This window comes from Mytilus trossulus, chromosome 9, assembly GCF_036588685.1.
Source record: "Mytilus trossulus isolate FHL-02 chromosome 9, PNRI_Mtr1.1.1.hap1, whole genome shotgun sequence".
Lineage (NCBI taxonomy): Eukaryota > Metazoa > Mollusca > Bivalvia > Mytilida > Mytilidae > Mytilus > Mytilus trossulus.
The window spans coordinates 51,730,796-51,758,205 of NC_086381.1; the positions used below are offsets into that span (position 1 = coordinate 51,730,796).

The following is a 27,410-nucleotide window of genomic DNA, read 5'->3' on the forward strand; positions in this document are numbered from 1 at the left end:
GTTACTCTTGTCATCTTAAATAGTAAGACATCATTAATCATTAATATTTTTACCTAACGTAAGGGTACCCAAATTGCACCGAGTACCCAAATTGCACCTATTTAGAAAAGATCGCTATCGGAAATCTTACAAGATTTCCTAGAGACTAAACAATTTGTATTTTAGTGATTAGATACTATGCACGTCTTTTATCATAGGTAAACATAGTTAGATATACACAAAACATTCACAGTATTTATCAACAGATGGACTGTTTACCGAAAAAGCAAAATGTACGAAAAGAGGGACGAAAGACACCAAAGGGACAGTCAAACTCGGAAATCTAAAACAAACTGACAACGCCATGGCTAAAAATGAAAAAGACAAACAGAAAAACAATAGTACACATGACACAACATAGAAAACTAAAGAATAAACAACACGAACCCCACCAAAAACTAGGGATGCGACGTCATCAAAACGTCATCTTTTTAAAATTAGCAAATACAATATATTAAAAGTATCCATTTCGTAAAATATGAAGAGTAAGCATGGACTTATATCCAATTGTTGAAAATATTTGAAAAAATAAACAAAAGCTAGGTTATTAGACTTTTGACGATGTGAATTTAAGCATAGATGCAATTTGGGTACTCCTCGTTACAGAATCATGGGTAGTTTGGAGGTTGATTCAAACCCATTTTTGTATGACTCAATATGGATTAAAAATCAAATTGGTGTACCCTATACAATAAAGAAGGATAGGGCTAGAAAATAAACAGTATGAACATTTTTTACTTGATCATTAAAAAACGTAGGTGGAAAAACTGTCAAAATAGGTGCAATTTGGGTACCGTTACACTCTGAGGCTTTATTTTATAATTAGTGTTTAATTGGAATTCTTTTACAAGTGAATCATCTGTGTACTTTAATAGTGTAAAACTGAGAATGGAAATGGGAATTGTGTCAAAGAGACAACAACCTGACCAAAGTACAGACAACAGCAGAGGGTCACCAAGGTGTTTGCTGGATTATGCCCTGTGTAGAAATTTCAATCAATTAAAAAAAAAGATTTCAATTGTAACATATACAATGTATTCTGATATAAACTATTTTATGAAAACAAAGTAGACGTACTTTCCAAAACAAGACCTATTTTCTATTGGAATGAAAGCGATTGTTTTCTTTTATTTTTAAATGTATGCTGTGTATGTTTCCCCTGGAATCCAGTAATGCATGATTTTGTACTTTTCTATCAAATAACATATTTCCAAACAAAATAAGTCTTTGATTAAAGACAAATTTAATTTACTTTAAATTCGATAGTATATTTACTGGTGGTGTTCTCATATATTTCATGATGGTACGATTCTAAACCTCCAACGGGAGGGATTGTACTTGATTAACATAGGACGAAGACATAATTTTTCAATCAGTTTAAAAGAGGTCAAGTCCCGGTATGTCAGTATCTCCTATTAGATCTTTGTTAATATATGTATGTATTGTCATTTTGCTTCTTGTTTCTATTCTCACCTCGTACTGGGACTTATTTTAAACCGAGTTTTGTTGTGTTTTTGTTTATTTTACATAAGTTAGAGGTATACAGAGAGGATTGAGCTATATATCACAAAACACGTTTAACCCAGCCGGTTTTTTTTTTCGCCTGTCCCAAGTCAGAACCCGCTGGCGTTTGCTAGTCTTGAATGGTTTTTTTTCATTTTAAGTTCCCATTTTCATTATAAATTTTACTTTGGTTCAAAACTGCTTTTACAATATAATTTTTGAAATTACTAGGGAATTGACACAATCGAACATTTAAATGTTGCAAGCGATAGTTTTAAGAAAAAATTAGCACAGCATTGTTTAAATGTCGCTGGCAATATCAACAATGTTTTGACGACATTTAACATTAAACAACATTGTCATCGTAATCACTGGGTATAATAATACAATGGAGGAATATTCAACTGAAAAGACCAAAGCAGAACGGTTAAAAATGTTCAATGAATGGCTTTTAGGCAAACAATTTGAATATTAAAACAAGTCGTTTGAATCTGTCGATGTCGAATGAATGAATCACGTGTTTTGAAAACGCAGTAAATGATGTACACAGATAAGTACTACATCCAAATTATGTCAGATATACCATTCAAAGTTACAAAATAATCACATAACCGTTTAACCCGTCGCATATTTTGCGTCAATACCAATTGCGGAACCTCTGGCCTTTGTTAGTCTTGTTTAATATTTTATTTAATGTTCCTTTTTATGGTCTTTGAGTTGAGTATTGCGTCCATTTTCATTGAAGTTGTACTCATTTTTGTTAAGGGGCTTGCTGCGAACCGCCTTCGGATGCCGGGTTTTTTGGCTGTGTTGAAGACCAATTGGTTGTTTTCTGCTTTTTTTCTGCTCTTTGGTCTGGTTGCAGTTTCTTTGTGATTCATTCCCCATTTCCATTCCCAATTTTATGTGTCCAACAAACATTTCTTGTGATCCATCTGTGACCTCCAATGCGTTGGGAGCCCAAGCAGGCTTCAATTTTCATAAAAGCTGTGACACAAAAAACCAGGTCCCCAAATTAAGGTCAAGTTACAGTAAATGGGGTATGTCACAAATTTCTGTAAAATTTGGCGTACATCTCTGGCTCGATTTACTTCAACTGAAAATCGAAAAAATAATGTATTTATCTCAATTATCATTTGAAATATTACTGTTTGAATTCTTACAAAAGGGGTGAACATTTGTATAGAAAGCACATAAAATCGGCGAAAACCCTTCTTAAATTTGTCTTAAAATCGCCAAATCTCTTATTCTATTCCATAGATTTTTCTTAAAAAACTATATGTTGTTGATACATAAATTTCCGTTATAATGATGCAAAATAAAGATAGGTCACCGACTTCGTTTTTACGGTATACATCATTCAAAGTTGCGTTCTTTGTGAAAAAATCCAACAAAACGTCGAAATAATCGTAACGTTATCGCGTTGCAGGCCGTAAAACGTTGGTTTTTGAGGTTTTTCACCACCAACAAGGTATCAAATTGATTATTAGACAAAAAACGAAGTCGGTGACCCTATGATTATTTTATATCATTAAAACAGAAATGTATGTGTCAACAATAGATAGTTTTTTAAGAAAAATCTATGGAGTAGAATTAGAGATTTGGCGATTTTAAGACAAATTTTAGAAGGTTTTTCGCCGATTTTATGTGCTTTCTATACAAATATTCACCCATATTAAAAGAAATCAATTTGCAATTTTTCAGATAATAAAAGAGATAAATGTATTATTTTTTCGATTTTCAGTTGTAGTTCAACGAGCCAAAGATGTATGCAAATTTTTAGCAAAATCTGCGACATAACCCATTTACTGTTCCTTGACCTTAACACCAAAATTTCATACAGGTCCATAATTCCAATGACTTTAATCCATCTAATAACTAATGTTTCTCTCGTACTTTTAAGATAACTACCCACTTTTATGATAAATATTTAGCTGTGAGTGTTGCAATTTAGTGTTTTGTTTCTGTTGTGTCGTTGTTCTCATATATTTGGTGTGTTTACATCAGTTTAAGTTTGTAACCCGGATTTGTTTTGTTTTTCTCAATCGATTTATGAATTTCGAACAGCGGTATACTACTCACTGCTGCCTTTATTTAACAGCCTTCATGCAGGTAGCACAAAAAAAATCTATAAAACTAAGGTCAATATGTGATAAGCCATGCCATAAATGCAATACACCACCTAAGTATAAAAAAAGAAGATGTGGTATGATTTCCAATGAGACAACTCTCAACAAGAGACCAAAATGACACAGAAATTAACAAGTATTATGATAGGACACCGTACGGCATTCAACAAAACCGTATAGTCAGCTATAAAAGGCCCCGAAATGACAATGTAAAGCAATTCAAACCATTAAACTAACGGCCTTATTTATGAAGACAAAATAATCGAAAAACAAATATGTAACACATAAACAAACGATAAAGTCAGTCCATATAAATTACATAATAGTTGACCAATTACATATACCCATTAGAAGAATTGCAAAATCATGAATATATAACATTTAGCAAAAAGACTTGGACGAATTAATTTAACAATTGCATGCCAGCGTCTAGGAGAATGTCAAATGTTGATATATATAATGCTGGTTATTATCCGTTTCCAATTAACGATATGTTCAAATATTTAATCCTGATCAGATAGTTTGAAACATGTGTGTATCAGATTTTTAAAGTGATAGCCCAAGAATCAAAACAGACCGAAACTAAGACATGTTTGTCCGACTGATCTAGCAAATGGTTAATCCAAAGCAAATTGTCATGAACACAACATTTCATACTTAAAGCACAATATCATAATGTAACTAAATACAAACATTTAAGAGGTTCTTGAATTGGGAAACGCACGTGAGCGTTTGACTTAGTTGATCAAATCTCTAGAATTTTAACATTTTCCCTTATATAATTATATGGGAGGTACGATATTTATCTTCAGTTTGAGCACATAAATGAAGAATATTAATGTAACAGTTATGAAAGACAACAAACAAGAATGTGTCCTTAGTACATTGATGCCAAAATCACACTATCATTTTCTATGCAGTGGGCCATAAAATTCGGGTCAAGACTCTTATGTATGAGAAAGATAGTATCATAGGGAATATGTGTACTAAGTTTCAAATTGGACTTCAACTTCATCAAAAACTACCTTGACCAAAAACTTTAACATGAAGCGGGACAGACGGACAATCGAATGCACAGACGAACACACTCACAGACCAGAAAATATAATGCCGATAAATAGGGCATAAAATACACGTATAATTATATGGAAAATCAATAAATTATTTGGTATCAAAGTCCTATAATCCGAACGACTAATCGAGGATATATCATTTATCACGGTAAATAAACTCGTCATAGATACCAGGACTCAATTTAGTATATACGCCAGATGCGCGTTTTGTCTAGACGCTCGAATCCAAAAAAGTTAAAAAGGCCAAATAAAGTACGAAGTTGAAGAGCATTAAGAACCAAAATTCCTAAAAGTTTGGCCAAATACAGCTACGGTAATCTATGCCAGCCACTCCTAATTGGTGGGAAAAAGTATGAGTGCACTGAGAAATTCATTGACCTTCAGTGTGATTGTCGGGCTTATCAATGATAGTAAATTTTTGTCAGATTGTTTTTACTAATATAACGTCATTGCTTTTTTTTTTCATAAATTTACAGTTGTGGTGTTATAATCAGTTTGCAAAAACATTACACTCAACTGGTGCTTTTGGCAGTCTTCAGTGAGCTGTATGATGATACTTTTGCTCATTGTTGAAGGCATAACTGTTAATTTGTGGTAAAGTCCTTTCTTTTCTTAAATAGATGATGTCAACACTAAAATATTGAATGTTTGTCTGAGATTAAATCTAACTTTAATTTTTTGTAATGGATAAGAAAAAATTCTTTAAGACTTAAAAACGGCACAAAGCCCTAGTTGGGTGTAATTCTCTGCAAACACCACAACTGTAAATTTATGAACAAAACAAAGAGGTTATATCAGTAGAATCAATCTTGCAAATAAATAAAACTTTTACTATTATTGAGTGTAGCTGTTTAATCAATCTTGTCCAGTTCTAACCTTTTTAATTCCTTGTGCACAATAAATACGAGTTTGCGTCAATATTATACCTCAGATTTCCTTCGCTGTATATGCAAAGCTTTTAGGAATAATTTATCAGTAATGCCATCGAACTTTGTACTTTATTTATTCTTTTTTAACGTTTTTGTTTGATTATTTTATTATTTAAGACAAAACGCGCGTTTGTCGCAATACAAAACTTCAATCCTGGTATTTATGATGAGTTTATTTATAACATTTATCAATCTAACACGATAAAGCGTGTCAATACACTTTAACTTTGTTATCTAAAACCAATTTGTTGTTAATAAATACCAATGATAACACTCCACCATTTTTGTCAGCTTTTGGATTGCACTTTTCAAATATGGGCGTCGATGCAAATTATAGTGATTAAAAGTAAAAAGTAAGTTGAATACTTTTTTCAAGTTACCTCCATCTCGTATGTATCTCGGTAGATCTATGTATATATTCATTTATGTAAATATATTTACTGAAAGATTAAGGTTCATCACTTTGTGCTGACATGAATTATCATTCATATGGTTATAATTATAAATTAACTGTTCACAAAATTTAGATTTTTTTTTAAATTAAGGCTTTTCTACCTCAGGCATTGATTACCTTAGCTGTATTTGGCATAACTTTTAGGAATGTTGGTCCTTAATGCTCTTTACCTTCGTACGTTATTTGGCCTTTAACTTTTTGGATTCGAGCGTCACTGATGAGTCTTTTGTAGACGAAACGCTCGTCTGGTGTATATACAAAATTTAGTCCTCGTATCTATGATGAGTTTATTGAGAATATAGTGTACTGTTTACAGAATAATTTACAATTTAGAACAACCTGTGCACCTGGAAAAAAAACAAAAGAGTGGCGGGACCTAGAGATTTGAAAGTGTTTGTCACTGTGTGTTTAAATATCTAAACATTTCCATTTCTCATTCTGGCATCTTATGTAAAAAAAAAATCGGTCCAGAAAGTCTTTCAAAATGTAGTAATGATACCAACCAATGTATATATTGCAGTTTCGAGTTTGTTCCCTGTTCTGCTAGTATTAAAACGATACATTATTGAAACACAAATAGCTCATCATAAATATTACAAAAATATACACCTCGTTATTGTTATGTTACAGATATTCTCCAAATTATGGAGGCTGATTCAGAAGCGGACGTGGACAGTCCTAAAATGGTGGAAACTCCTGGTGTATTAAATGTTATGTAAGTTTTATCAGAAGTTAGCATATTACGCTGACACGTATAAATGTGCTTTAAAGCTAAAATACTGTGTTGTCGTCTGTAGGTGATTACTGATAAATTTACTGATGGCTTTGTATTGACTTCCTCTATGGAATATTCAAGAAATGCTCTCTTTTCACAATCATTCATTTATGTTTACATGGTATACCTATGTTGAGATTGTCGCCTACTGTCATATACTAACATCAAATGCTGTTCAGTGTTCATATTTTGGAATGAAAAAACAATGATCCCAGATTTTGAAGCGGTCAGTATTCAGTTGTGGTGTCTGTATGTTAATTTGTTTGTCAGGTTTTCTTAATTATAAATTTGTCTTTCCATAACATTGTTGTAATAAAAAAAAATGTTTGGACGAGTTTTGTGAAAATCTTTGTATATAAGTTCGAGAATGCATGCTTTTTATGTTAGCGCGACACATGTTTTTGATATCCTGTGTCGTTAATTGAATATGTTCGTTGTTGTTCTGCGGTTTGCATGTTATATTATATTATTGAGAGGAAAGACCTTACTGTATTTCTTCTGATTATTATTATTCTTTCCGCCAAACTTTAACGAAAGTTCCCAAAAAAGTACGCGACATGTTGAAATGATATTAGATATCTAGTATCGGTTGACCAAAAGCTATCTTGTGGTGAGGGCACGACCCCGTAACATTTCCTCAATAGCGGTTATCTCCCCTAACATCAAAAACGTTGTTATCATTCTACCTCCATAACCATAATAGGTAGGAAAAAAACAAAGGGTGGAATTTGTTTAGGAACAAATTCTGGTTCTTCGTTACATTTGAATCGAAAAGATTTAACGACTCATTGGTAGGGTTTTGCCCCTTTGAAAATTCACCAATGTCAGTTGGCCACTAAAACTCAAAAACCGTAAGTTGTAGCTACCTAGGATCATCACCAATGATCATCAATTAACGTGACCATGAAAATTGACCTAAGGTCAAAGGTCAAGGTCATGACCTTTATTTTGGCCAAAGCTTGTTATCGTATTTACTCAATAACCGAAAAAGATGGCTGATAAAATGTAACGGAGAAAATATGTGTCTTGTCGAGATCTACATTTGTTAAGTGGGTTTAAAGTTATTGGACCAATTGTTATGGAACCTGGGCATCAAAACTGTTTTTTTGGGGTCCGAAATGATGATTGCTTGCTTATAACTCAAAAGTGGTAAGGGATAAAAAGAAACTTTGAATGCAAAAAGGTTTAGCATAACAAGATCTACAACGTTAGATCAAGGTCAGAGTTCAAGTCCCTAGCAAAGACATGAAACACCTTAGCAACCATATGTTTTTGAACTTAGAATGCTACGAATAATATAAATATGAAATTCTTAATACTGGAAATGACATATTTGTCCCTAGCAACGACATATAAGTCCTTAGCAATCACTTATTTTTTTCACTTTAAATACTATGAATAGTACATATGACATTTTAAATACTTGTAGTAATATTTTTATCCTTACGAATGATTTTTGTCCTTAGCAACCACTTGTTGTGAACATAAAAGTCCTAAGAAACCATATATTTTTAACTAAGAAGGCAATTAATAAAAGAAAAAAGGAAAGACCTTTCAATTGTTCATGAACAATTGACTTTTTAATTTGTTTTTGCATTTCTCTGTTATGAATGTTCTTGCGTGTGTTCTTGTGTGTGTTTGTGCTATGTTTCTCTCACGTAGTATTGTCATTTTAACTATAAATTTAATTAACATTGTCATTCAGCGGGAGGTTTTGCTAGCTATTTAACCAGGTTCAAGCCACCATTTTTTTTAAATGGCCTGTACCAAGTCATGAATATATCAGTTGTTATCATAAAGCTCTTATCTATGTACTATGTTGACACTGCAGTGTTCCTGTTGTTCTTTTGTTTTCCTCTTAAAGTTGATGTGTTCCCTCAGTTTTCGCTTGTAACCCGGTTATGTTTTATCTCAATCAATTATAGACGACTATCAAACACCGTATACTACTGTTGTCTTTATTTTCTTTTGTTTCACTCTTCGCTCCGCAACTGCTCCCGAACCATTTGCTGGATGTATTAAAACTGTCACTAAATCGTATTTACCTGTTGTACTGTACATTAAATCGATACATTTAGAGGTTTACCGTGCTACGACTACGACTTTGTGTCCACTTCTTTTCCATAAATAGTATTCAAGCATACACCGAACTGCAAGGCAAATTAGAAAAGGGGAAATAAAAAAAACCTGACAAAACAACCAAAAAAGTATATATATACATGTTCTCATTAAAGCAAAATGTAAGTACATTTAAACACAAGGGGACCAAATAGAAACAACAATTAAAAAACCCATCGTGTCCGAATTATAAACTTCTTTACAATTTCACTTATCACATCGATTATTTTCTTTTGTAAGTTTCCCTTGTTGAATCAAAGACTTTCGTAACTTTATCTTGGGTTGTTAGTAATGCATTGGCAACTCGTCTCAAATCCTTTATCAGGAATTCATTCAATTTTCTCTTTAAATAACCGCCTTTGTGCTCAGATTACGTCGTTGTTTTTTGCCCGCACCTCATTCGATGGTCATTATAGATGCATATGCGTGTAATATAATTTCCCAGTGTTTGATTTATGGTTGCATGTATCATATATGTTGCTTGCAGTTCATTTAAAATTCATTTGTGGTTGCATTTAATAACACGAAATTGTTAATAATTTTTAAATAATAACAAAAAAGGAAGCGGAAAAATTTTATTTGATTAAAGTTTACTACGGTTACAAATAAACTCATTATAGATACAAATTAACTAGATGTTTTTCTTTTAAAATATTGTTATCTCTAATGAAACCTATATATTGACGACTTCTGCATGTACAGATGATTAAAGATGTATCTTGCTGAAATTACTTTAAATTAAGTGTATACTACATTTTAAAAATGAACAGTGTCTCTTCCTGGATTTTGATATCAATAACATAAACGGGAAGCTTAAAACAAAACTTTACAATAAAAGAGATGATTTTAAGTTAAGGCGGAAAGAAATGGTCCTCTATAATGATATTTCGATTAATTAACATATAACATTTAGTTTTATTTGAAATTAACAAAACATTATGTTTTCAAACGTGTAATCTTTGATTACGTTCATAAGTAGCTGAGTTTGTCATTCCTATGTCAATGGGCTATCTATAAATGATTTTGATAAATATATATTTGATAAATATTTTGATAAATTAATTACCAAAGCTTACATCAAAACTCTGAAATGTACTGCCCCCAAACTGAATTTGCCTCTGTTTAAACGATAAATTTTGTGTAGAAATATATGTTTATATCTCATTATGTACATATCTTACCCTGTACTTAGCATCGTTTTTATCAGGGATTCAGGGGTCTTATATGTTTGATTGACAAACAAATTGTAAATTCCAAATCCGTTATTTCCGGTTTACAAAACTTTGAATTTTTCGAAAAACTTCGATTTTTTTCATCCCAGGCGTAGATTACCTTAGCCGTATTTGGCACGATTTTTTTTTAAATTTTGGATCCTCAATGCTCTTTAACTGTGTACTTGTTTGGCTTTATAAATATTTTGATGTGAGCGTCACTGATGAGTCTTAATTAGACAAAACGCGCGTCTGGCGTACTAAAATATGTTCCTGGTACCTTTGATAATTATTTGCTGCATTTATAAATTTGCGATTTGATAATTGCTGTCACAAATTGCGTTAATATAAGGCTATGATAAATTAGTTACTGTAGTAGATTTTACCTAATGCAAATCGTAGCTAGGGCATTTTTTTATCATGACACACATGTGCAATAAATGGATAAAGATAAAAATAAATTTGTTTTATTTAAGTGTCACGTATTGATACTTCACAGCAGTAAATATACCCATTGGTGGCCTTCGGCTGTTGCCTGCTCTATTGTCGGGTAGTTGTCTTTTTGACACATTCCCCATTTCCATTCTCAATTTTACAAGTGCAACAACATAAACAGAAAGATCATCATCCAGCCTATAAAGACTTATGAGACACTATTATATACACACAAGGTTTAAAAACAAGTAGAAAATAAAAAGCAATCTCATGTATTTTATCTTGAAAACTTAATAAATTGAACGGTATGATATAAATTAGAATTAACAGAAATTTAAAACTACATATATAAAATATAGCGACAAACGACTAAAACAAAATTATGGGTAAAGCTGCGATTAAAATAAAACCTTACCATTCAAATTTAAAATTGATAAAAATAAAATAAAAAGATAAAGAGGATAGAATAGAATCGTAAATTATTGTAAACCGCTTTCACCAATTTTCTAAATTAAAATTTTAAATTTAAAAAAAAATTCTGTCAACATATAACATTTTATTGAATCTGCTTACTTTATTTATGTATCAACAGTTTTTTCTGGACATCTCGGTTTTCTTTATATTACTTTTATCATAATAAAAAGAACAGGCTTTATGAATGAAAGTCACCTTTAAAACAAATAACGTGCACAATTTTAAGGAATGAATATATACTCAATTTGATATATCTAATGGAAATAACATGTAAATAATGATTAATGTTTCTAATCAAAGAAATTTTGAAAATGTTGTAAGTGTATCTAAACGGTAACTTTGATTTTGTTTATTTTTATTTTTATTCACCAGAACCTACAGAATTTTTAAATCCGTATACGTGTAATCATGCAAAGACATGTTACTAGTATACTGAAAGTTAAGTGATGGCAAGCAGATCGGCTCTGTAGAATACTTAGTTGTCTACACTACAGATATAAAAACACAGAAACGTGCAGTAAAGAGAATTTACCGTATTTCCGTTCCATAAAATGAACGAATCTAATTAGATATGAAGTAGTGACAAAAGAAAATCATTTCAAGATTGTCAGACGGTAAAAGAGTCAGTAACATTATTTTAACAAAGTATTATTATAGGATGTGAAATATCGTCTTTGCGAATTACAAATTATATATAAAATATATATTAAAAATTGTATCATGTCAAATACGATATGACACATTCTAAAAACCAGTTACTGGGGAGTGCATTAGATCTTGTATGTCTAGAATTTATTTTTTACATTTTGTTTTTTATATGCAGTAGATATTATTATTTTTATTTCAATCTTACAAGCTTCTTATATAATTGTTATGATAAATTAAAATGCAAATAAGATGCATTTGCATGTAGATTTAAAAAAAATAATAATATAACCCTTGTTTTTCAAAAATATCTTTGTGGTTAACAAATAACTTTTACTCAGACCTTTTACTTCGTTAACAAACTATTGATTTGTTTACCAGGATGGCATAGAGACGAAACAATCTGTCAGTTATATTATCAATAAGGAAGCTATAGAGAATCTTCGTATTTACAATTAATCTTTTATTATATTAACAGAGTGTACTGCCAACCGTGTAAGGAGCAAGGCAATGAGAAAAGGGCAGTTTACTGGTGTATTAACTGTCCACATCTATTATGTGAGAATTGTTATGGTTACCATAAAGTTCTAAAAGCAACCCAAAGTCATAAAATATTGAGTATAGACGACTACCATATGATAGGTATTAGTATAGATGAATCTGAAACCTACTGCCCAATTCATCCAACTATGCGAAATAAGTTTTTCTGTGTTACTCACAAAGTGGCTTGCTGTAATATATGCAAGGAAGAAAAACACAGTACTGAGTGCAATGTCAAGTTAAAAAAGAAACTTTTAAAGATAACTGATGTTCAAGGAGATATGAACGCAATGATTGAAACTATGAAGAAAATAGTTGAAAACATGAGAACGGGTTTGCTTAATGATTTCTGCAGTGTCTCCGATTTGGAAAATCAAAAACAAATAATTTTTGACGAAATGAAAAACAGTCGACAACAAGTTGAAAAATTTCTTAACGAGTTTGAAAGGGGTATTAGAGAAAATTTGGAGTCAGCATGCTCTGCCGCCACGAAAGCATTAATTGACAATAAAAGAAATATAGAACAGAAACTAAATGTTATACAGAAAAGGACAGACACTGCAGAAAAGATAAAAGGATCCGAAGTATCTGGATTTCAAATGTTTCTTATCAAAAACAAATTCCACACGGATAACACCGAGGACCAAATGCAAATTGAATGTCTTTTAAAGGAAATGAAAAATGTTCATTTTGTTGCCAAACCAATTTATGATTTGAATCACCAGGCAAATCAAATAACGATCAGAAATGGATATGAAGTTAGAAGTGTTGGTCATAGTCAGATCGGTAAAAAGCAACCAGCGTTTGATGATATTGAGTGCAGCTCATCTACAGTAGAAGCAGATGAGGGTACTGTAGACAAATGTGTACGTTCAGAAAAGGATATTACACCAAATGATTACATCTCCGAACACATAATCATTAAAGAATCTGAAAAATATAAGTTGAATGATGCTTTTCTTATTGAGGATGGTCATAAAGATGTTTGCGTAATATGTGTACGCTTTCTGTCAAATAATAAAATAGTTTTAACAGATGATTTCGTTGCTAGAGTTCTGGTTTACAATACAAACGGATCTAAAGTAGGACAGATTAAGTTAAAAGAGGCCGCCGATGAAATGACTGTTATTGATGAAACGTGCATCGCAGTGTCTCTAGACAACGAAATTATTTTTCTAGATGTTCTTCAGATGAAGATAAAAAATAAGAAACTTCTGGATGACTACATTGAAGCTCTTTCGTACGCAAACAACAAAATATATGCATGCTTGCAACACAAAGGCGTTCTTATAATGGATCTTTCTGGAACCATTCTACAAACTCTTTCCCATATCAAAGGACATTTATACATTTGTACAACAATTACTGAAATACTTTACTCTGTGATAGATGAAGATTCAAACATTTTACAATGCCACTATATTGACAGAAAAAAGATTGATCTGTTCAATTTTGAATGTTCGGGTAAAGTTAATGGAATAGCATGCGATAAAGACGAGAATGTATATATTGTCATCGATAACTCTGAAGTTATTAAATTTCACAATACAACAAAGACATTTTCTACGGTTTTAACTGCAAATGATGGTTTAAACAATCCACTAAATATTGACTGTTGTGATCATGGAAATAGACTTTTGATCATTAATGATGGCAAAGAAGTAAATATTTACAATAATCTTAACCAGTAAAAATGTGTTAACTTTTGGTTACACTGACATGTAGAGTCAAAGTTTACCAAAATAAACTCACTTTTATCAAATCAAATATGAATAGCAATAACTGTCATTGCCTTAATTAGATGTTTCATTTCAACATAGGAAAACTCTACACAAATCAAATCCAGCAAAGGGAGATTTTTCGTTTCCTTTTTTTGGTTTTCCTCTTTGTTCGTTTATGTTTCTTGTTGTATTACTGATGAATTATTAAGTCAAGGATTCTGTTATCACAAATTTAGAAAACAACTTTAATAAATAATTACATTATTCACTCTGTGGTTAAAGTTTTACAATTCTAATAACTTTCTTAAAATATCCTTGATGTCTACAAAACTTTGACAGAAGCTTGTTTATGATCATCAGATAGAATCCAACCGTAAATTTTGTAAAAATAAAATAATCTTTATCCCTATGTAACTTTTAGATGTATTTAGTTTTTCTGTCAGTTAACATTGCATTCACCCTGTGGGTTAAGTTAAAAAAAAAATTACTTTCTTAATCTATCCTAGATTTGTACAAAAATGGGACAGAAGCTTGTTTGTGATCTAAGGGAAGTAACTAGATTTCCTGTTTTGACGTATATCACTGATAAATGGACTAGCTTTTCTTCTTGTTAACATTGCATACAGTCTGCAGTTCAAATTTTTTAAACATTTAATTGATTCATAAATCATTCTGGATGCTTACCAAACACAGACACAAGCTTCTTACAATCAAAAGATAGTATCTGAAGGAAAAGTTTTGATAATAGTTTTTGATGGGCCTGCTGTTAATCGCAGGCTCATCAAAAACTATTATCAAAACTTTTCCTTCAGATACTACCTTTTGATTGTAAATTAGGCGTAAATAAAAAATCGTTATGGTTCCACGGAAACTTTGCGAATTTTTTTAATAGTTACCATTCAACACTTTTATTACATCTTTAAATACTTTTATCGGTGTTAACATTGATTTTGTTATCAATACATTCACGGTCTTGTTATTCCTCAATAAATATATTTTTTTATATAATGTTTTAATAATTCGACTGCATTAAATTCGTGTTCATGTGACCTTCAATTTAACTCATTAGTTAGTGATTGATTACGAATTGCATATGTCGTGTTCGGACATTGAAAGGAAAAGAATGTCAACATTGAGAGTGGATAAAAGGTGACTGATTCGATCTACAAAAAAATCTTTCGTTTAGAGGTTAAAACGTTGTTGACCTTATTTTTTGTTGAGCCTGCGACTTTTGTCGGAGTAAGCTCGACATAGCGATCGTGATCTTGCGGCGGCGGCGTTAGCTATCTTCTAAAAAGCTATATATTTTGGAATATGGAAGACATGTATGCTACATACTTTGTATATAGATGTCTGATGTTACAAAGTTTCTGTCTCTGACATGTCCAATGTCCTTGTCCTCATTTTCATGGTTCCGTGACTACTTGAAAACAAAAATTGAAATGTTAAGTTCTCTCTTATTATAGATAAAAGCATAGCTATGTTTGGTATGTGCGTACCTTGTAAGGTCCTCATGCCCGTCAGACAGTTTAATTTGAACTGGACCTCATTCCAGGGATCAGTTAACAAGGTTAAGTTTTGGTGGTCAAGTCCATATCTCTAATAATATAAGTAATAGGTCTAGTATATTTGGTGTATGGAAGGATTGTAAGGTGTACATGTACAACTGGCAGATGTCATCTGATCTTGGCCTCATTTTCATGGTTCGGTGGTTATAGTTAAGTTTTTGTGTTTTTGTCTGCTTTTTCTATTCTGTATGCAATCGGTCTACTTTATTTGGTGTATGGAATGATTGTAAGGTGTACATGTCTAGATGGCAGATGTCATCTAACCTCGAACTCATTTTCATGGTTGAGTTGTCAAAGTTAAGTTTTCGAGTTTTGTTATAGACTATATGCAATAGGTCAACTATATATGGTGAATGCAAATATTTTATGATCTGTATGTCAATCGTGCAGGTTTTATTTGACTTTGACCTCATTTTCACGGTTCATTGCTCAGTGTTAAGGTTTTTGTGTTTTGGTCTGTTTTTCTTAAAATATATGCAGTATGTCAACTATATTTGTTGTACGAAAGATTTGTAAGCTGTATATGACTGCCTGGCAAGGTCCATTTGACCTTGGTCTCATTTTCATGGTTCATTGGTGAATGTTTAGTTTTCTTTGTTAATGTTAAGGTGACAGTTGTAACAAAGCTCTAGATTTAGGACTTCTAACATAATATCAATGATTAGTAAAGAAGGCAAGACATTTCAGCTGATATATATAATTGTAGAAATGCATTGTTAACTGTTTCTTTCGGACTTATTCAAATTTGGATGTACGTTTTACTATGGTATCAATCAAATATGAGGATTTGGGTCAAATCAATGAACAAGAATTCAGGGTCACGGTGGCCGAGTGGTCTAAGTAGTTACTCATGTAATCACTAGCCAGTCATCACTGATGTTGTGATTTATAATACCGCTCGTACGGGTGCACCCGACTCTTAATTGACTTGGATTGTCAGTTTTTCTATCAAAGGTCGGTGGGTTTTTTCGGGCCTTCCGCCCTCCGCAACCAATAAAAACTGGCCGCCATAAAATAGCCTAAAAGCGGTGATTAAAAGTGGCGTAAAACACTACAAGTCAAATCAAATCAAATCAACATGAATTTAACAGCTAGTGTTCCTGTAATTACGTGTTATATATTCTTTCGTTTGTCTTTATGGATATTATTTTTACTGCTTAGTCAGTTTTTGGTGATATCCATTTGATGGGATCTGTACTTCCAATCATTGTGTTATTGTTCTATGGTACCCTTTTTATCCTTGTCTTTCATTTTTGCTAATTTGCTTTGTGTATACGCCCTTTTGTGCTTCTTTGTAACATATGGGTTTGTTATTATAGTGATTTAGATACATTTCATAACAATATGTTGACTGCCGTACCCATATTTTTGAAATTTTTACCAATTATGTTTGTTTGTTTTTATCACACATCGTGAGAGGTTTAACTCGAATAAAACCAGGTTAAATCCATCTTTTTCTACCTAATAAAATGCCTGTTCCAAGTCTGGAATATGACAGCTGTATAAATGATGTTCTCTCACTAAATAACTCAAAATTTCGTGACTCTGTTAATCGCATCAATCTACAGACTTATTCAAATTTGGATGTACGTTTTACTATGGTATCAATCAAATATGAGGATTTGGGTCAAATCAATGAACAAGAATTCAGGGTCACGGTGGCCGAGTGGTCTAAGTAGTTACTCATGTAATCACTAGCCAGTCATCACTGATGTTGTGATTTATAATACCGCTCGTACGGGTGCACCCGACTCTTAATTGACTTGGATTGTCAGTTTTTCTATCAAAGGTCGGTGGGTTTTTTCGGGCCTTCCGCCCTCCGCAACCAATAAAAACTGGCCGCCATAAAATAGCCTAAAAGCGGTGATTAAAAGTGGCGTAAAACACTACAAGTCAAATCAAATCAAATCAACATGAATTTAACAGCTAGTGTTCCTGTAATTACGTGTTATATATTCTTTCGTTTGTCTTTATGGATATTATTTTTACTGCTTAGTCAGTTTTTGGTGATATCCATTTGATGGGATCTGTACTTCCAATCATTGTGTTATTGTTCTATGGTACCCTTTTTATCCTTGTCTTTCATTTTTGCTAATTTGCTTTGTGTATACGCCCTTTTGTGCTTCTTTGTAACATATGGGTTTGTTATTATAGTGATTTAGATACATTTCATAACAATATGTTGACTGCCGTACCCATATTTTTGAAATTTTTACCAATTATGTTTGTTTGTTTTTATCACACATCGTGAGAGGTTTAACTCGAATAAAACCAGGTTAAATCCATCTTTTTCTACCTAATAAAATGCCTGTTCCAAGTCTGGAATATGACAGCTGTATAAATGATGTTCTCTCACTAAATAACTCAAAATTTCGTGACTCTGTTAATCGCATCAATCTACAGAAAAGGATACGACATATAGAGTTAAGTCAGCCTCATAGCTTGACTTACATCTGGAAATTGACAGAAAGGGTAGGTTGAAAACAAAACTTTACATTAAAGACCAGTTGGTGACCTTCTGCTGCTGTCTGTTCTATGGTTTAGTTGATGCCTATTTGACAAATGCCCTATTTCCATTCTCAATTTTATTTACGACAAAAGGGATGGTTGCAAATTCCAGATTGTGAACTTTACATTTCTATGTAGAAACTTACCAGCAGTGCCTGCATACAGAGTATATATCTCCCAATTGGAACGATATTCACGGGCTAGTATTGCCTGTCATGATTTCCATTATAGAGGGTTGCTACTCACAATGATGCTAATAAACCAAGAGTTCCAGTGGTGAAGTTGAAATCACCCGTTCAAAAAAATTTACAGAAGCCATCACGGGTTCGTTGACTGTTATGGAATAATATTTTCTGAGATAATATCGAAAATGTTCCTTATATAAAAAGAAGAAGATGTGGGGTTTTAATACAACACGACGGGTGCCAAATGTAGAGCAGGATCTGCTTACCCTTCTGGAGCACCTGAAATCACCCCCAGTGTTTAGTTTGGTTCGTGTTGCTAAGTCTTCAGCTTTCTATTTTGGTGTCATGTGTACTATTATTTGTCTGTTTTTCTTCTTTAGTCATTGCGTTGTCGGCTTATTTTTTATCAACGAGTATGAATGTCCACTGGTATTTTTCGTCCATTTTGTTTCATCCATTCAATGGATAACTTTGAGTTTTTGATTATGCCATTTGATGTGGGACTTTCCGGCTTGAATTTTCTTCGGAGTTAAGTATTTTTGTGATTTTACTTTTTACAACTATTTGTATAATTTGTTTTTATGTCGTACTGTTACACCCCACTGTGCCTGGGTGTTTGGCGTTAGTTGATCTACATCATATTTGTTTTCGTTGTTTGAGGTGCACATTATATAGGCTGATAGGGTTCTCTTTTGAATTGATTTATATTTGTTAATTAGGGGATTTTTATAGCTTACTATCCGATATGGGTTTTGCTTATTCTGGCAAACCATAATGTGAACTGTTCCTTTCTACGTCGATTGGGTTCTGGTGTAGTATTTATGAATGGTGCCATATCTTATATCGTATTAACAATTTGTTTGACGTTTGTGTGTAACTCCTAAATACTCAAATGTTATTTACAAGCTATGTAGGTCACTTATTCGTGCAGCTGATGCTAATGCTAGAAGATTCATCAGGGTAAATAATTGAACACTGTTTATGGTTATACAAAATGTGTTATTACACTCATAAAAACTTTTTTTAACACGTGTTCTGATTTGCTGATTCATAAAAATGAAATTCTGAACTCGACAACACAATATTATATACGGTTTGTACACTAAATAAAGGCATACTGATGTTTGAAGTTACAAATCAATTGAGAGACAACAAATCCAGGTTATAAACTAATCTTTTGGAAACACATCATGCAACTAAACGAGGTTATCAAAGGAACAACAGGAACACTTTAGTGCATGCATAGAAACGTACTAATTGATAACAACTGCCCTTTTCATTAATTTGTACGGACATTTGGATATAGCTTTAACTGGCCACCCGCTGATTGATACTTCGACACAAACGTTTGTGTAGATAAGATTGAAACAACAGCAGGGGTCCAGTTAAGATATAGCTGATAATGTGAAACCAATATTGATATAGATAGATAAAAAAACGTGTCAGTGTGTAATAAGATTAGATCAACGACTCTCCGCCATTTCGTACTGACTTCTGGATCAGATATATGCATTATCATGAATATTGCAAACTTTAAGGATTAGATTTTTACAGCAACGCAAAAATAGCAAAGTAGGTTACTGGTACATATTTATTTTAACTTTACATGTATGAAATCTTGAAAGTGTACTTAAAGATATATAATGATTTATAAATAGACACTGCATGACTGATAACCAGTAATAAATATCTCCGTGTGTCATTTAATTTATAATAGTAACATTTTTTATTCGAGCGTCACTGGCACGGGGGGTCAACTTCCTATTATTGGGTATACGGGGATGTGCCAAAAATATGGGTCATAATTTTGCGAGATTTTATATAAGAATGACCCTCCTTTTTAATGACATCCTAATATTAAAATGCATTTACGTTTGATAACTTTATATTGATTTGGGGTATGATCTACACATCATATATAAATATGCTAAATTGAGAATCTTACATTATAAAATATATGTGCACCAAACGATGTCAATTCATATATAAAAACTTACGGGTAGCTGGTATATTTATGAATTATGAGTGATGATGAGTTAGTGCTTATACAAGCATATGGGTCATATTTTGAATATTGTATATAAGTATAGGTAATTCTTTCTTAAATTTTTATATAACTATAGGTATCGAATTTCAGTGAATGCTATATTAAAATGGGTACGTTTTTAAGGCAAAAATGGCACACCCCTACCAAAGAATTATCGAATTTTATTATGTGATACAGAAATTGCCAAACTGTCATTGTTTTCATTTTATTCCGCTTGTATTCGGCTGGTAAACGTTCGTTTTCTACGATTGTAACAGTATTTCATTACATGTAGCAGTGCTCATATTGGTCTGGTTTCTATGAGGGTTTTTTTTCAGATGTCTTTTTTTTAATTAATGGATGTAGCACAGTCGCTTGAATTTTAGTGATATATGTATGAATTTTTTTTTAAATACTGTTATATGGTTTTTTCCATACATATATCACTAATATTCAAGCGACTGTGGATGTAGCTATCACACTTTTTTAGATATCTTATATTTGGGTTTAATTAACAATTATCCGAAAAATTTGCACGACAGAATAACTCACAGTGGATCTATCTACTATATATTTTACTTCTCGTTGATTTAAAAACATACTCCATGCTATACAAACCCAAGGACGAGGAAAAAATAGGAATATAACATCTAGCTTGCAAAATAAATTACATATACAAAATTTTATCAATGTTTATTCTAGATTTTCTTCCAATTGTGAGAACTGGTTTTGAAGCGGATTTAGTGTTTCAGAAGTTAATATGGGTAATAGTAATACTGCTGTAGACGTGGACCCTTTTGTTTCTTCAAATAATGTGTAAGTGTAAAAATTAGTGTTATGATACATTGATTTGATGTTCGTTGCTTAAACTTTTGTAGTATTCTACCAATCATCCATAATCATTTTAAATGGTCTATTGGATGACTGTTATATTAGAGATTAAGTACAATAAAATGAAATTGAAAATGGAAATGGGGAATGTGTCAAAGAAACAAAAACTAGACCATAGAAAAGACAACAGCAGAAGGTCACCAACAGGTCTTCAATATAGCGAGAAATTCCCGCACCCGGAGGCGTCCGTCAGATGGCCTCTTTAGATTGTTTAAATTCTTCAATGTAACTCAACATTACCATCATTAGGATTGTGTTCAGAAGACTGTTATTTGTTGATTTTTGTTTTTGTTTGTCATATTTGTTTTTCGTTATCAATTTGTTACTAATATATGGCATTTTGATTTTCTTGTTTGAATTATTTCTTATTTATTTTGTCTTTCTGTATTATAGCATATATAGTAGTTATCACGAGTTATTAAATATATAGTAGTTATCACGAGTTATTAAATATATAGTAGTTATCACGAGTTATTAAATATATAGTAGTTATCACGAGTTATTAAATATGATAGAAGATATGTTCCAATTGTCGTAACTTCAGTCCCGTCCCCTTTTTTACGATTATTACCTACCGAATCTAGAAATTGACAGCGAGGGTCGATTGATAACAAATTGAAAAAAAAAGAGAAGATTTCAGCTTTTCTATTGTGAACCTACCATTTCTGTGAAGCAACATTTCAGTCGCCTGCATTCAGAGTATATATCTCCCAGTTGATAATCAAAGGCTTGCTAACATGTTTAACCCCGCCACATTATTTATGTATGTGCCTGTCCCAAGTCAGGAGCCTGTAATTCAGTAGTTGTCGTTTGTTCATGTGTAACATATTTGTTTTTCGTTCATTTTTTACATAAATAAGGCCGTTAGTTTTCTCGTTTGAATTTATTTACATCGTCTTATCGGGGCCTTTTATAGCTGACTATGCGGTATGGGCTTTGCTCATTTGTTGAAGGCCGTACGGTGACCTATAGTTGTTAATGTTTGTGTCATTTTGGTCTTGTGTGGATAGTTGTCTCATTGGCAATCATACCACATCTTCTTTTTTATATTGATTTTCTTATTGTGATATCCTTGATAGAGGAATGCTGCTTACACGGAAGTTGATAAAGCAAGAGTTCCAAGTGGTGAAACTGAAATCATCCCTTCTGAAATTTCACGGATGTCATCAGTGAAATCTAATAAATGTTAATCTCTCCTGCATAACAATAAAAGAAAGTTGGAAAAAACAGAATCGTAAGGTTCATCAAAAATATTGTAAAATATGACCGTATTTTCACCACTAAATCTTCTCTGAATAAAGTCAAACCGATGGTTCTATGAAAATGTTAAAGCATGGCTGGACCTAGATGTATAAAAGTCAGATAAAGTTTATGTTTCAGAAAATCAAAATGATACCTGAATATTGTTGTTCATTGCTTTTCCAGTTTGCTAAAGACAGGGAAATTAGATATCACATAGATTTCAGTTGATACGATTCACTCAGTTACACAGTTTAGATCATCTATTGTTTGCACAACATTTCTTATATGATGGGATCTTCTCAAACATCTCTCTCAACTAAGTTGATATTTGTACCTTCTGCAGGAATGAAAAAGACATCGCAAAAACCAGTAACGGTTTTGATGTTCTAAAATTAAAAATGCATTTTAATTTTATATATCCAGGTCCAACCATGCTTCAAAACTTCACCCGTTGAACTGATTTGTCTTTAATCGGTGGTGTAGATACGGCTATTTTTAATCTAGATGTTGGCATGATACAGTTATGCTCTTCTCATACAATTTATGAGCGTATGATATACTAAACCCCTAACGGGATGGATTTTACTTGATTTTCATATGATGAAGACGTTATCGTTCAATAGTTGTATTGAGATCTACTTTGTTAATGTCATTTTCGCTTAGTTTCTTTCGTTACCTATTCTGACATCGGAGTTGGACTTCTTTTAAACTGAGTTTTACTGTGCGTATTGCTATGTGTTTCTTTATTCTACATTGGCTAGAGGTATAATGTACAATACATGTCTAGCTCTGCCACATTTTCCCGCATTTTTCACTGAACTAGTACACATTTGTATTTAGGAACCATCTGAGGACCACTTCCGGGTGCTGGATTTCCGCGATGCGTTGAAGACTCATTCTGGTGGTCTTCTAATTTTGCCTGTTCTTTGGTGCGTTAAGTCCTTAGGAGGTTAGAACTTCAAAATCATACTTATTTTTGGCTTCAAAGATTTCAAAACACCAATCTGCTCTTGTTACTTGAACATTCAATATATGAACCAGCTGATCACCACCTCCGGGTGCTGCAATATATCATGAATATAACAATTTCAAAGACTGTCTGTTCAGATAAAAGAAATAAAAGAAAAATATTTCTATAAAGCAAGTATTTTGTACTATTTTGATACCATTTTAAGATGATTTTGTCTCGATTGTTTTTGAACATGTGATTGCATTATAATTATCAATTTTTCGTGAATACGGAGATTGGCATGTTATAGAAAGGTATAAAGCCAGGAGAAAAATAAATTGAAGTTGGTACTTCAAGAATTTATGCGTAAGGCAATATTTCAATCCAATTATACACAAAGCTCATTTAACCTATGTCCTGATCGTTTGATTTTAAAGGCGGGAAATTATAACATTAATTTAGGGCAGTGGTGTTTTTATTTTAACTTATTTTTACTATGCCCAAAACGTTTCCAGTAAATTTATAATTGATAGCGTCCTTGCTAAAACCGGATAAACATGAACAACATCATGTTTTCTGTTTTTAAAGAAACAAACTGAAATGAAAAATTAACAAAAGTATCCGGAAAAAAAGGACATAGCTACCTTCTATTAGCTGATGCTATCATCTATCAGGCAAACTATTTAGCATAAAGGGCGAAAACGTGCTAGAATCTATATGAATTCAACCCACCATGACTTATTTCTTTAATATAAAATTCAAAATAGCTGACATTACTAATGCATAAAGAGCAACGGTAGCAACATATGAAATTAAATAATCAATCCAGAAATCTTCCTTCCCCAACCCCGAATATCATACATACGTCTAACATTATATCTTGTCGATGAGGACAGTATAGACGAACTCAGTATTAACATATTAACTATTATTCATATTTACAGAAAGTTCTGCCTGCCGTGCAATAAGCAAGACAACAAAAACCATGCAGTTTACTGGTGTATCAGCTGTCCTGAATTACTTTGCCAGACGTGCTACGGTCATCATAAAGCTCTCAAAGCAACCCAAGATCATAAATTGCTTAAGATAGACGATTATCACATGATAGGCTCAAGTTTAGCAGATTCCATTTCTCACTGGCGAAATGTTCAGTTAAAAGAGGACTGTTTGAAGAAAAAAGATATCAACCAAGATTTGAGCACGACGATTAAAACAATGACGACAACGATTGAAAATGTTAGAACAGATTTACTCAATAACCAGTGGAATATCTCAGCTTTGGAAAAACAGAAAACTCTCTTTCATACCGAAATGATAATCGGCCGACACCGAGTAGATACTTTCCTAAATGAGTTTGAAAGTGACGTTAGACAGAAATATGAAATAGCATTTTCAACCTCCAAACAAATCGTTCAGGAGAATATATCAAAGATAGAACACAAACTAAATGTTTTGCAGAAGAGAACAGAGACAGCAGAAAACATCAGAGAATTCGATTTTTCTGAATCACAGATGAATCTTATTAACAAGAAATTTCAACAAGATAATATAGAAGACAACATGCAAATTGAAAATCTCATTAATGGAATGAAAAATGTTTCTATTGTTGCAAATCCCGTGTTTACCGTTAATGAAGTGGCTAAACAAATAACTCTCAGCAACGGATTTCGAGTTTGCCATCACAATGGTAGTCATAATCAGCCAGAGATTGGTGAAATAGAGTCAAGCTCATCAACAATAGAAGCAGAGGCAGATCTACAATGAAAGACATTTTACTAGACGACGCTTAACGTACTTTAGGCGATTTCTAACGGCAGGGTACTAAAAATACACCTTTTTTATAGTTTTTTCGTACATTCAGACAAAAGGTTTCGGTTAGTGGTTCTATTATATCCTTATTTACTGCATATTAGTCAACTAATTTAGAAAATGCCGATGCCAGACTTCTTGTATACAGCATAAATTGATATATTACGTCGAACACATCAAGTATGAAGAGGATCTTTCCGAAATTACTGTCATGAAACTTAATTCATATATATTTCCCATAGTTTTAAGAGCACTCGATGGCATAAAGTATAAAACTTTCAATTTAATGATTTTGTTATTGAAAGGTAAGAGGAATCTGAAGAATCCTTGAGCAAAGGAATATGTAATAAAATATTATGAATTTTAATCATGACTTATTTTTTTCAACAACTTAATGTAAATAGTTTTATTTCAGTTGGGGGGGGGGGGTGTTTGGGTGTTTATTCTTCATTAAAAAAAATACTATTACTATATTCGTAAAGAAAACGTTGAAATACCTAACACTGTTAAAGAGTCTGTGTCGCTCACCTTGGTCTATGTGCATATTAAACAATGGACACAGATAAATTCATGACAAAATTGTGTTTTGGTGATCATGATGAGTTTGTAGATCTTACTTTACTGGACATTCTTCTTGCTACAATTATCTCTATCTATAATGAACTTGGCCCAGTAATTACAGTGGAAAATATTTTCTAAAATTTTACAAAAATTTATGAAAATGGTTAAAAATGACTATAAAAGGCAATAACTCCTTAATGGGTCAACTGACAATTTTGGTCATGTTGACTTATTTGTAGATCTTACTTTGCTGAACATTATTGCTATTTACAGTTTATCTATAATAATATTCAAGATAACAACCAAAAACTGCAAAATTTCCTTAAAATTACCAATTCTGGGGCAGCAACCCAACAACAGGTTGACTGATTTGTCTGAAGACAGGGCAGATAGATCTTGACCTGATAAACAATTTATCCCAGTCAATTTTGCTCTACATGTTATGGTATCAGAGATATAAGCCAAAATCTACCATTTTGCCTTATTTTCTATTTTTAGAATAGATTAACTTGATATAGGAAGATGTGGTGTGAGTGCCAATGAGACAACTCTCCATCCAAATAACAATTTAAAATGTAAACCATTATAGGTTAAAGTACGGCCTTCAACAAGGTGCCTTGGCTCACACCGAACAATAAGCTATAAAGGGCCCCAAAATTACCAGTGTAAAACCATTCAAACGGGAAAACCAACGGTCTAATCTATATATTAAACAAAACGAGAAACGAGAAACACGTATATATTACATAAACAAACGACAACTACTGTACATCAGATTCCTGACTTTGGACAGGTGCAAACATTTGCAGCGGGATTAAACGTTTTAATGGAACTTAGCCGTATTTGGCACAACTTTGTAACACCATACGTGTGCCTAAGTTGTAATAAATTGTCTTGTCTTGTCTTGTATAGAACTTTGGATCCTAAATGCTCTTCAGCTATTTACCTGTTTGGCTTTACAAATACGTTGATATGAGCGTCACTGATGAGTCTTATGTAGACAAAACGCGCATCTGACGTACTATTTTATGATCCTGGTACCTTTGATAACTTTTACACCACTGGGTCGATGCCACTGCTGGTGGACGTTTCGACCCCGAGGGTATCACCAGCAGTGTAGTCAACACTTTGGTGCTGACATGAATATCAATAATGTGGTCGTTTTTATAAATTACCTGTTTACAAAACTTAGAATTTTTTGAAAACTAAGGATTTTCTTATCCAAGGCATAGATTAACTTAGCCGTATTTGGCACAAATTTTTGAAACTTTGGATCCTAAATGCTCTTCAACTATTTACCTGTTTTTCTTAACAAATATTTTGATATGAGTGTCACTGATGAGTCTTATGTAGACGAAACGCGCATCTGGCGTACTAAATTATAATCCTGGTACCTTTGATAACTTTTTTAGGCATGGCGGCCATCTTGGTGGGATGGCAGGATCACGCCACACATTTATTAAACTAGATACCCCAATGCATGATGATTGTGGCCAAATTTGGTTGAATTTGGCCCAGTAGTTTCAGAGAAGATTTTTGTAAAAGTTTACAGATGACGGACGACAAGTGATCAGAAAAGCTCAATTGACCTTTCAGGTCAGGTGAGCTAAAAAGTGGAAAATATG

General features: G+C 32.6%; 2 protein-coding genes across 2 annotated transcripts; both read left to right on the forward strand.

Moving 5' to 3' along the window:
* Positions 1-5,931: 5,931 nt before the first annotated feature.
* On the forward strand, positions 5,932-14,596 carry LOC134683085 (uncharacterized). The gene is made up of 3 exons (XM_063542148.1): positions 5,932-6,026; positions 6,758-6,842; positions 12,264-14,596. The coding sequence occupies exons 2-3, from the start codon at positions 6,772-6,774 to the stop codon at positions 14,014-14,016; spliced, it is 1,824 nt and encodes a 607-aa protein (XP_063398218.1). The 5' UTR covers positions 5,932-6,026; positions 6,758-6,771; the 3' UTR covers positions 14,017-14,596.
* Positions 14,597-19,743: 5,147 nt separating this feature from the next.
* On the forward strand, positions 19,744-25,544 carry LOC134683086 (uncharacterized). The gene is made up of 3 exons (XM_063542149.1): positions 19,744-19,879; positions 21,036-21,149; positions 24,360-25,544. The coding sequence occupies exons 2-3, from the start codon at positions 21,094-21,096 to the stop codon at positions 25,177-25,179; spliced, it is 876 nt and encodes a 291-aa protein (XP_063398219.1). The 5' UTR covers positions 19,744-19,879; positions 21,036-21,093; the 3' UTR covers positions 25,180-25,544.
* Positions 25,545-27,410: the final 1,866 nt, after the last annotated feature.

Coding starts and splice junctions, on each gene's coding strand:
- LOC134683085 (XM_063542148.1), top strand. CDS start 6,772: ATGGAGGCTGATTCAGAAGCGGACGTGGACAGTCCTAAAATGGTGGAA. Junction 6,843..12,263: donor CCTGGTGTATTAAATGTTAT/GTAAGTTTTATC, acceptor TTATATTAACAG/AGTGTACTGCCAACCGTGTA.
- LOC134683086 (XM_063542149.1), top strand. CDS start 21,094: ATGGGTAATAGTAATACTGCTGTAGACGTGGACCCTTTTGTTTCTTCA. Junction 21,150..24,359: donor TTTGTTTCTTCAAATAATGT/GTAAGTGTAAAA, acceptor TCATATTTACAG/AAAGTTCTGCCTGCCGTGCA.